Source organism: Sinohyriopsis cumingii, chromosome 15 (assembly GCF_028554795.1).
Source record: "Sinohyriopsis cumingii isolate HCF-2022 chromosome 15, ASM2855479v2, whole genome shotgun sequence".
NCBI classification, from domain to species: domain Eukaryota; kingdom Metazoa; phylum Mollusca; class Bivalvia; order Unionida; family Unionidae; genus Sinohyriopsis; species Sinohyriopsis cumingii.
The window spans coordinates 121,491,007-121,503,203 of record NC_142975.1 but is presented as its reverse complement, the minus strand read 5'-3'; the positions used below and the strand labels follow the sequence as shown (position 1 = coordinate 121,503,203).

Here is a 12,197-nt window from a genome sequence, read left to right as displayed (position 1 = left end):
TAATATCAGTGCAGTAATTACATATATAAAGAAATTATTTTCAGTGCAGTAATTATATACAGACATTTATATCTATGTAATAATTATATAAAGACATTAATATCAATTCAGTAATTATATAGACATTAATATCTATGTAATAATTATATACAGACATTAATATCGATTCAGTAATTATATACAGACATTAATATCGATTCAGTAATTATATACAGACATTAATATCGATTCAGTAATTATATACAAACATTAATATCAGTGCAGTAATTACATATATAAAGAAATTATTTTCAATGCAGTAATTATATAGACACTGATATCTATGTAATAATTATAATCAGACATTGATATCAATTCAGTAAATATATACAGACATTAATATCTATGTAATAATTATATACAGACATTAATATCAATTCAATAATTATATACAGGCATTAATATCAATGCAGTATTTATATACAGACATTAATATCAATTCAGTAATTATATACAGACATTAATATCAATTCAGTAATTATATACAGACATTAATATCAATTCAGTAATTATATACAGACATTAATATCAATGCAGTATTTATATACAGACATTAATATCAATGCAGTAATTATATGCAGACACATCAATGCTTATTGCTGTTGCAGGAAGAAGAAGAAACAATATTTATATCAAACAATATTAAAACTTATGGTTATCATTCTGTTCAATCAATACTGGAAGGACAAAAAGTATTTTTTCTTAGGTGAGCCATCAAAAGTTAATGATCATAACTTGAATATATATAATTTTTTTTACTTTATTAAATTTCGGATGTAATGTGTATTCCAATCACCGACATTGCATATATGAAATATTTTTCCAATAGATAAATATTTATTTGAACATTATTATATTCATGAGACACATACACATATATCCAAAAATTTGGCTAAGGGAAAAAATATGATGCAAACTCAGCCTGAAGGTAGATAAATTTAAACGCTTGTTGTAACCAACTGCCATGGTTATGAATATTTCCACATCTTCATATCGACTTTTGATGGCTTGCTTTGAATTTGGATAACAAACAGACGTACATGCTTCTTAAGAAGGGCAATACCTTGTTAGGTCTCATAGCTATAGTTATTTTGCCAGGTAACAGTAATTTTATTCAGCTAGAATTGTGGAAATGTTTGAGTACAAATTAGTTTCTGATCTTGAAACAATGTATGTTTTGCTTGTAATTTCCTTATCTGTTTTCATTTTTAAGGCAATGGACTTATAACAATTATGGGAGGTCCACAGTGGGAGCGGAACAGACGTTTACTGACTCCTGCCTTCCATTTTGACATTCTACGGCCTTATGTAACCGAATACAACCAAGTGGCGGATATCTTACTGGTAACGGAAAAAAGTTAGTCTGTGGTGATTGATGATTATGAGGATGGTAATGATAATGATGATAATGATGGTTGTGATGGTGATATTGATGAATATTGCGAAGTTTCTCATCCTCCTTCACATCATGTACTTTGTTTACTTTTTCATTATGCAATATTTATTTCATCAGTCTTTTTCAAAGTGAACAACTTAATTGAGCCTTTTCCAGACTTGTTTTTAGCAAAAATAATGATGGGCGATGTTATAAGAAGCAGAGTAAATGCCCATCATACATTTTGTTATTCTGAAAAGAGTAAGGACACTTTTTTCAACTTGTCAGGTCATGTGACCTTTTTGCTTAAGATATGAGAAAAAAAAAATCAGTAGTGATTTGGAAAATTCATAACTCTCTCTCTCTCTCTCTCTCTCTCTCTCTCTCTCTCTCTCTCCATGAGTGTGTATTTGTGTGTCTGTGTGTGCATGGATGGAATGTATACCCTGTATGGTTAGCAGATTCTGGTATACGTGTGATTGATAAGAAATTTAATTTAGACAAAACGTAAACAGCAGCATTATAAACAACAGCTTTAGACATGGAGTGATTGAACAATAGACTCACTAGGAAACTAGTAACGCTGTTGTATATTAATGAAACAGGCTAAAAAGTACCGTTTCATTTGAAAATCATCTCAGATTTGAGCCTTTTTGCAATAAGAAATGCATTCTAACATTATTTCAGCAAAGTTTTGTTGCAATATCGGTGGTAAACAAACTTACATTTTATTGCTTTTGTTTTTATTTTAGACCAATCTTGCAAGTGCTTGTAAAACAGGGCAAAGCATCGAGATATGTAGTCATGTGACACTTGCTACGTTACTTCGCTGTGCTCTTTCCTATGAAGGAAATGTTCAGGATAAAGGGTAAAATTTAAATAAACTCAGAATGGGACTTTCTAAAATTAATCTCATACTTACCATTATATTTGTAACAGTTGGCCTCCTGCTTTTTATTTTATTTATTTCCTTTTAAAATCACTTGCTTCCACACATTTCAAGGATAAATTTTTAAATTTTGTTTGTAAGGGCACTTTTAAAACATTATTGGCTATATTACGCTGAGGAAATGAGAGCTAAAAAATGTCTTTCCCAAGGAAATGCCTTGTTGGCCTGAGTGGGCATCAAACTTGTGATGCATGTATTGCAAATCTGATGCCCCACCAAATGTGCTACCATGGTCCAAGAATTTATGTTAGGTCACACATCAGATTTTACTTCAAAGGAAGCAAATTCATTTTAAATATGGTAAAAAAAGAACCAAAAAGTCAAATAATTGACCCTTAAGTGACTTTTTTGACAGTTGAATTTTTTGTGATCAGGCATATCTTATGGAATAATAACCTGTGGATGAGTTTTCTAGCCAATTTATTATATGTATATTAACACAGTATGAGACAAAGATGTTTTTGGCACAAATGTTGTATATCTAATAATTTCTTTGTATTTATGATAGATCATTGTTCCTTTAAATAGCAACATTACTTGTATTTATGACAGATCATGTTCCTTTAAATAGTAACATTACTTTGTATTTATGACAGATTATGTTCCTTAAAATATTAAAATTACTTTGTATTTATGACAAATTGTGTTCCTTAAAATATTAAAATTACTTTATATTTATGCCACATCATGTCAGACATGCCAACTTGTATCATAATGAAACCGGGAATTTGTTGTTGTTGTTGTTGTTGTAGGGTTTAACGTCATTTTTCAGCACACGATAGGCTATACATGGCGGCCAGTATTAATGGTGGAGGAAGAACTGGGAAAACCCCCGGAAAGAACCACCAACCCTCGAGAAGCTACTGGAAAGCTTTCTCACATACCCACATTGGCCAGATCCGAGACTTGAACCTACGCAGACAGAGGTGAGATGGCAGTGATCTGTAACGGAGAGTGCTTTAGACCACTTGGCCACTCGGGGCCCCCTGGGAATTTGTTCATTTAAAGTGGGAGACTGGGTTTGTAAAGTGGGATTATCACACACGTGTGCCCCATCCATTATAATCTATTTATGACCTCATTCTTTTTTTTTTTTTTTTTTTGTTTCTTTTTCAGAAAACAATATTATTATTGTATATATAAGTTTAAATTATCATCTCTCAATGAAAGTAATATGGTAAGTTTTGTTGCTGACCCTACCAATTTATCATTAGTTATATGAGTGGAATTCTTGCAGTGTTTTTCAGCATGGTTTTTCCTTCCATGAAATATGCAGAAGTTGCAAATAACACAGAATGCGTATTGGTCACCTTTATTTTTTTCGTTAAATGCCTAGATTGCATTGTCAACGCAGAAATAAATTTACACATAATTTTTTTCTTTCCATCTAGTGATTGAAGAGAATTATTACTGGAATCTTTCTTTTAAGCATTTTTTGGTGTATTTTCTCGGGAAATATAAAAGAAGCAAGATATTTTGGTTAGTCTATAACAGATATCCAGTTACTTCCTGTCAACTCAGAAAATATAAAGACAGTGATATTTAAATTTTGTCGTCTTAATTCCTATTGACTCAGAATGACTTGCAAATATGAAAAACCAAGATATTTCGATTTGTCTATATGACAGTTGCTCTGTTACTTCCTGTTGACCCAGAACAACTTGAAAAGATTTATCTATGGTATTATGTTTTAATGAGGAGGATTGTGCTCTGTGCTATTGCGTTTTCTGTACATAATCAAGAGACTCCAGATGAAATAGGAAGAACTGTCATGTCTGCAAAATGTTCCTTTATATTGTAGTGCATTTGTGACAGATTATGTTCCTATATATTGTAGTGCATTTGTGACAGATTATGTTCCTATATATTGTAGTGCATTTGTGACAGATGATGTTCCTATATATTGTAGTGCATTTGTGACAGATTATGTTCCTATATATTGTAGTGCATTTGTGACAGATTATGTTCCTGTATATTGTAGAGGCATTTGTGACAGATTATGTTCCTGTATATTGTAGAGGCATTTGTGACAGATTATGTTCCTATATATTGTAGTGATGACCATCCTTACGTATCTGCAGTGAAAACGCTATCAGTTCTTGTGATAGAGAGATTTATGTAAGTAATCCAATATATTTTTCCCAAACTTAGTATTGTGTAGACAATAATGGCAGGTTCTTTTCCCATGCTTGGTAATTTTCTGCAGCATTTTATCAATTTCATTGAGTCTAGTCCTCAATGCAGTGATTTAAAAACAAACCAAACACACAAAGAAGTAAAGAAGTTGCTCAACATTTTCTGCATTTGGAGTTGATAAAGAATTATTATGTTCCTAATTATTATTGTTGCTATTCCTGCAGTATAGTGGAGGAGATAATGATATCCTATATTTGTATGTTTGTCTGTCCATTACCACATCTCCAAACCTTTATAATTTTATTTCCTTTATGCTAACCATCTGTAAGCGGTGATGGGCTCATCTTTGGTTAACATAGCTGAGGCCCTGGGAGGGGCTTAAATATCATATGTAAACAATTACAGTTACAATGGCATTTTCAAAACGTTTCTGACTAGACATTATAAACACAGTCATAGCAGTATGACACTTCATATATCTAACAGATTTAGTAGTATGATCATTGTGTTCATGTCTGGGATGGGTGTTAGCTGGTTGTGGGGTGTATGAGTATAAAGGAAAGTAATGGAAAGGAATTTGAATGTGCAATAAAGAACATGAGGATTTGCATTCAGCAGCCATTGCAGTTGCTCTGGTTATTATTATTATTGTTATTATTATTATTACTATTGTTATTATAGGAACCCGTTTGTGTATCCTGACTTTGTGTATTACCGGACAAAAAATGGGAAGAAGTTCCTAGAGTTATGTGTCTACGTCCATGAATTTGCAATGAAGATAATAGGAGCTCGCAGAAATGCGCTGGTAATTATTTGAACTGGTTCTTCAGTAATGAAAGATCATTAAATAATTTCCTTACTGTCATATACCTATGTAGATTAGAAGATTAGATTTTACTTCTTTGAGATTAATTTTTTTTCTTCAGTACATCAGCTTACATCAGAAAAGTGTGACACCAAATTTATCATAGGTCAAGCTGACTTAACTCTTGCTCATTGTATGATAATGGTTAAAAGCTGGGGGAAGGTATATATGTGGCTTGAGGATGGGGAGAGTCAGCGAACTCGGTTAAAAAATGAGCACAAAACTTCTGAAATGTTTCCTAAGTAAGTTTTTCTTGCAGCTAGCTGGTTAAAAATGTACCTTGGAAATGCAAGAGCTTCTTGGATCTTTGCCCTCGTGATCACCGCCTCCTAAGGGGTTCCATCCCACAGATCCCTTGCCCTCATGATCACTGCCTCCTAGGGGGTTCCATCCCACAGATCCCTTGCCCTCATGATCACTGCCACCTGGGTTCCATCCCACAGATCCCTTGCCCTCATGATCACTGCTATCTGGGTTCCATGCCACAGATCCTTTGACTTCATGATCACCGCCTCCTGGGTTCCATCCCACAGATCCCTTGCCTTTATGATTACTGCCTCCTCGGTTCCATCCCACAGATCCCTTGCCCTCATGATCACCGCCACCTGGGTTCCATCCCACAGATTCCTTGCCTTCATGATCACTGCCTCCTCGGTTCCATCACACAGATCCCTTGCCCTCATGATCACCGCCACCTGGGTTCCATCCCACAGATCCCTTGCCTTCATGATCACTGCCTCCTCAGTTCCATCACACAGATCCCTTGCCCTCATGATCACTGCCACCTGGGTTCCATCCCACAGATTCCTTCCCTTCATGTTCATGATGCTCCTAAATGATATTCCTGAATCTGCCCCATGAAAAGGGAATAAGAAATTTTTAATGCTGTCCACAGATATTATCATGAAGTTTGTTGTAGTTCTGACAGCTTGCTTGGTATATTAATTCATATTACAATGAACTACCTATTTCTGTGATAGCCAGCTTCTTCAAAATGAGACACGAATTGTCTCAAATTATTGTTCTTCTTTCTTCTGTTTTTTGCATCAGAAGGCAGTATTAAAAGTAATGTAAGATTGATACCAAATATGATTAGTGATGTTTTGTTTCTGTGATGACTCTTGTGGGGGTTGGGGTTGGGTGGGGGAGAGTATTTTGTATTTGAAGGAGAGGCTAAGGATGAACTATCAGCAGGAGAATGTTCAAAGCTTTAGAAGATGAACTTTACCAAATTTTCATTGAATTTAGTTATTTGCAGAGGAGACGATGGCATGAAGATAACATTTCAGATTGAATCAGAAATATTTTCCCTTAGCAAATATTCTGTATTATCATTTTGCTTTTAAGATTTTGTTTTATATTTATTTATAAATGAAATTTTCAGTGCCATGTCAGAACAGTTAAATTAGTTTCGTGTATTTTTTCAGCTATTAATTACAGGAGGTAACATTAAGCAGTGACATTTTCAAAGATGGTTTTTGACAGTTTGTCTGATTACAAGTGAGCTTCGGCATAAGGCCACACTTTGATGTAGAAGTATTTTGATGCGAATTCAGTGATAACATTTTAGGGTGATGTACCACACAAGTAAATCTTGGACTTTTAAGGGAATGCAGCTTATATAAAAATTATATCCATGTGTTTTAAGGCTTTTAAATATTTTCCCCTTTTTTGTATTATGTATCTTTTAAAGAATTATAACAAAGTTTTCATTATTGTACTTCATATTTAAATTTTTTTGGAAAGGTTTAGAACATTACCTTTTATTTGCACCATATAGCCATTATTGTGCTGTTAAATGCTATTACACACACACACACACACACATGTAAAAAGTCATGATCTGGTGACCTTCGAAAGTTTCTGTTCTGAATATTTATACTTGCCATTGATTTTCAGCTTGTAGATCGTGTTAGGGAAAGTCGATAATGGACTGATATAGTTAGCATTGAAGTTCACCAAATGGTGTCTTCACTTTTGAAAATATGAACTCTGTCACTTGATTCGTGAATCAAATGACCAACAAAACCTGAACTCATAATGGTGCCAATAACATCTGCCATTTTATGCATATCTCAAGTTTTATTAGATTGAAAGATGGTTGTGATATCAGTATGATATCTGTTGGCAGAGAACATGTTCTTAAGTTTGGCTGAAATTTTGCAGTGAACATTCCAAATATTCATATTTTGTAATTTGTGAGTTTTTAAAGTTCAGAAATATGGAAACATTTCACAGGTATATGGAATGTTTAACCAAATTTGATATTTGATACATTCAGTCTTGGAACAAATAATTCAAGGGCGGATTATGGATTTGGGGGTCCTAGGGTCATTTCAGCTTTGTAGCCATTTGCGTGAAAGATACATATCTACAAATACACCCTGAAAGCTGTCACTGAACTCGCCGTTATATGTGTATAATTATTATAGTTTTGTTAGGTTAAGTATTAGACAGTTCAGACCGTTATATGGTTTAATTAAACACAGTATTTTATCCATGGCAACCAGACTGGACCTCTGTAACTAGGGTGTGGGTGTGGGGCAGGCAGTGTATTCCCTAAGGGTGCAAGACTGAGAGTTAAAAATCTCCATGGTGTAAAAAGTTGGGGTCAGACTGAGTAAAAACCAAACTTTGGTATCAAAACTTGGAGTCAAATTAAGCATTTGGGTGTCTCAGAAGCATAAATGAGGGTAAAGGGAACACTTGGCAGGGGAAGTGCCTCCTGCACCCCAAATTAATCTAGCAATGTAAATATGAATAAAGATCCAAATTGGAACTAAACACTTTTGGACATGGTTAAGAGATATACAGAAACTTGAAGAGTACAATTTGTTTATAGTGATTTGTTATGTGAAGGTGAAGAAACTTTAAAAGTTCACAATTTAAGGATGGTGCAGATGCTGACTCAGATATTTGCCAAGAAATGTTGATCTTTTAATGATGGGGTTGTAATATTGCTTTGACCCATCATATCCATAAAAATATTAATTGGCTCATTTCAAAGCCTGAAACGACAGGACAAGCAGCTGAGATTGTTAGGTTGTTTTTAAAACAATGAATTAAATTTATCATCACTGAATGCCATTGGATGTCAAAGTTATACAGTTACCTAAAATCATTTCTGTCTGACTTAACATGATCTTCTCGCAGGCCAAGAATCCAGATCAAGTGAAGAAAAGACGTTTGGACTTCCTGGATATTTTGTTGACTGCACGTGATGAAAATGGACAGGGACTGACCGATGAAGAGATAAGACAGGAAGTGGACACCTTCATGTTTGCAGGCAATTTCCATTTAACATATGGTGGCATATTGAGCAAGATGTAACTTGTCGTATTTATCCCAAACAGAAAAAAATCATCGGCCAAATTATTGCTGATACTTTTTTCTTTTAAAGAATGGCAAAAACAGGTCCATTGATTGCCCTTTATAGACCTTCCATTTACAGTTTTAAAGGTGACAGCCATATTCGTATTATGTGTCATTCTGCCATAGTGGTACTGATATGGTTGGGTGCTATCAAAAGAAACTGTATTCATACACATTTACTGTAAATATAATTTATTTGCACAAGTATTGAAGTTAACAGTGCATCAGTGTAAAACAATATATGATGAACTGGTTACCCTAAAGTTTGATTGTTATATTTTACACTTTTCCTGAAAAAGTTTTGTTTGATTAGTTCTTTTTGTAACTCGGGGCAGTAATTCAAGTATGAATGTTTTTCTCCAGAATTGTTATATCATAGTTCTAAATTTGAATTGTTTAACTAATTTCATCAAAACTTTTATAAAAGAGATTTTTTTCATGGAAAATGTTAGATTTATCATTCAAGTTAGCTATCCCTTTACCTCATGCAAGCACCTTTGGACGTCTCTACTCCATTTGCATGGAAGCGCCTTTTGATGTCTGCTGTAAACAGCAGCCATTTTAAGCCAGTTTTCATAGCGCCACCTTTGGGGAAAACCCCCTATTAAATACTACATTCATTTCTGCAAATGACAATTATGTCAGATCACGTGGTCACTGTTTATGCTCTGGTCGATATCTGCTATTTAAAGTAACTGGTTCATAATCTTCACTCTGCAAAATGGAGGTCACGGATTTCATTCAGTACTTACGAAGTTTTCACGATTAGAATCACAACTATGAAAGCTTCAATAACTTAGGTAAAGGCTCTTATATCAATGTAGGCAGCAATTAGTTTTTATAAATTATCAAATTCAGATGACTTAGTGATGTAGATGCGGACAAAAAACTTGTAAATTTCGAGTATGAGAAATGGCAGCTACATTTGGTCATGCTGTCTCACTGACTTGACGGTGAACGAGTTCTCTCAAGATCGTAAAGCACATGAAAAATTCTTCTGTGAAAAATAATTGCACAGCTATAACAATCAGACTTTACTCTTAAATTTTTCCACACAAAATAGATGTGTCCCAAAAATGTAAAATGGTTAAAATTGCTGTTAAACGTAACATACACTACATTGCTTAACAGTTAACAGGCAGGCCTATGCATAAGGAGTGGAATAGGTAATAGGTGTTCTATTTATAGCTCGCTGCACTTTGTGACTATGCTTTGTGAGGTAAAGGGCTATAGTACGTCACAGATTTCATAATTTTACTTTCATTGATCTATTTTTTCAGTCACTAAGTGTCTAAAGATTTTGTGCAAGTATTAAGTAAGTGGGCATGTAAGTGAGCATAAGAATAATTAGTCAGGTAATGATCTAAGCAAATTACAGTAATTAATCAATCAATAAAAACAAATATATAATGATCTAAACAAACTACAGTAATTAATCATTATTTTTTTAAATAATTATCAAAACAAATGGCCATAATTAATCAATTAATTAATCAATAAAAAGAAATATATTATGATCTAAATAAATTACAATAATTAATCAATAAACAAAAATATTATGTTCTGTACACTCGTGAATGAAATTTTTAAATTGAGCTGAAAACACAGAAGTGCGGAGTATTTTGAATATCTGGTATTTTTTAGTATTATCACAATATTGAAGGAAGGAAATAAATCAATACTCTTACTTTCATCCTGACTGATTTTCAATATATATCAACTTGTTCAATCTAAAAGGTGCCATTTATTATGCTTAATATGGTGTTCTTTGTAATTCACAGTGAAATAACCAGTATAGATTTTAAAATTCTTGAATGTTCACACAAGTTTAGCTATCAGATGACTACACCATACACAGAACAGATTGGTTGTTGTTGTTGATGATGTTGTGGGGTTTAATGCCATATTTCAGCACATGATAGGCTATACATGGTGGCCAGTATTAATGGTGGAGGAAGAACCCGGGAAAACCCCGGAAAGAACCACTGACCCACAAGAAGCTACTGGCAAGTTTTCTCACATACCCACATTGGCTGAATCCAAGACTTGAACCACCGCAGGCAGTGGTGAGATGGCAGTGATCCGTAACAGAGAGCGCTTTAGACCACTCGGCCACTCAGGGCCCCGAACAAATTGGTAGTTTTACACCAGGGTGATAGTATATCAAAACTAAAGAAAAGAGGCAAAGTCAGGTTTCATTAGCAGTCTAAATTCTTACTTTTACAATGATGAAAACACAGGCTAAGTCCTATGGGTCAGCATATTAATCAGTATCAAATATGTGAACTAAGTAGAATTTGTTTCTTACATTACCATGTGGTACCACTTAAAGTCCTTTTGACTAAAGCTACCACATAATTCTATGTCTCTTGTCTTAATGACAATCAGTTTTATACAATACCTTGGAGGGAGTTATTAGGCATTAATATGACGGCAGCAGTTGCCATTACTTCATGACCTCAACATGTAAATGATCCTTAATTTAAGTTCTAATTACCTTCAATAAAAGCAGAGCTGTTATGTTATGTTGTCCATCCTTCCATATGCTTAGGGTAAGGAAGAAGCCTATCGATAATCAGGTCAAAGATCAAGGTTACTGTGACTGAAAGAAAAAAATGTTTTTTTATCAAATATTTCAGTCATAAACAGAGAGGACTATTAAACAGAGGGGGCCCTTTCACTGTACTCGTTTTATATAATTAGTAATCGTAATGATCATTAGTGAAGTATAAGGAACATCGTGAAAGACACATATTTCTTCCCCAAATTATTTGTATGATAATATTGCAGAAAAGAGAATATTTAAGAATTGCATTTAGTTCAGATTTCAAGACAAGGAGGACAATATTTACAATACTCATAAACATATTTTCTCCAATTTGTCATGCAGGGCCAGCTTTAGGTGGATTTGGCCCAATCGGACCCTGCACTCATAGGGGCCCCACACATTAGAAATTTTAAAAAATATATCTATAGAGAAAAAGTAATTTTAAAACGATGAAAGAAAATTTTAAGTTCAGTGTCACATAAAACTTGTTTAAAAGTTTTTTCCCAAATGCAGTACTCACAAGGGGCCCATAGCATAAATCCGTGGGGGGGGGCATCCAAAATGATTCAAATTGGGCCCTGCATTTGCTAAGGCCATTCCTGTTCTCATGCTATGTTGAAAGGTAATGAATTAAACTATGATGTTTTTCAAATGGGGGAGGCTCTTAAACTTTGATATTTTGGTCTTGTTTTTAGAGGGATAATGCTAAGTCGCATAATTACTCTTTAAGTTGACATTTTCAAAGTTTTTCAAAATTTATTGCAAATATATTTGAGGATTTCATTTAAATTAATGGCACAATTTGGATATTACAAAATTGTACTATAATATGACTTTTCAGAATATGGACAATGAATTAATAAACATAAAGGTCTTTATTTAAGTGGCATTATTTCTTTACATCTGTTGAGTA

The 12,197-nt window shown here is 33.8% G+C and overlaps 1 protein-coding gene across 1 annotated transcript in view; it reads left to right on the top strand.

Moving 5' to 3' along the window:
• LOC149782622 (ultra-long-chain fatty acid omega-hydroxylase-like) overlaps positions 1-12,197 on the top strand; it is a 46,069-nt gene that overhangs the window by 12,825 nt on the left and 21,047 nt on the right. Inside the window, exons 4-8 of the mRNA XM_089934103.1 lie at positions 1,253-1,383; positions 2,167-2,282; positions 4,419-4,481; positions 5,181-5,304; positions 8,518-8,650. Of these exons, the coding sequence (XP_089790229.1) occupies positions 1,253-1,383; positions 2,167-2,282; positions 4,419-4,481; positions 5,181-5,304; positions 8,518-8,650 (567 nt within the window). The remainder of the gene's footprint in view (positions 1-1,252; positions 1,384-2,166; positions 2,283-4,418; positions 4,482-5,180; positions 5,305-8,517; positions 8,651-12,197) is intronic.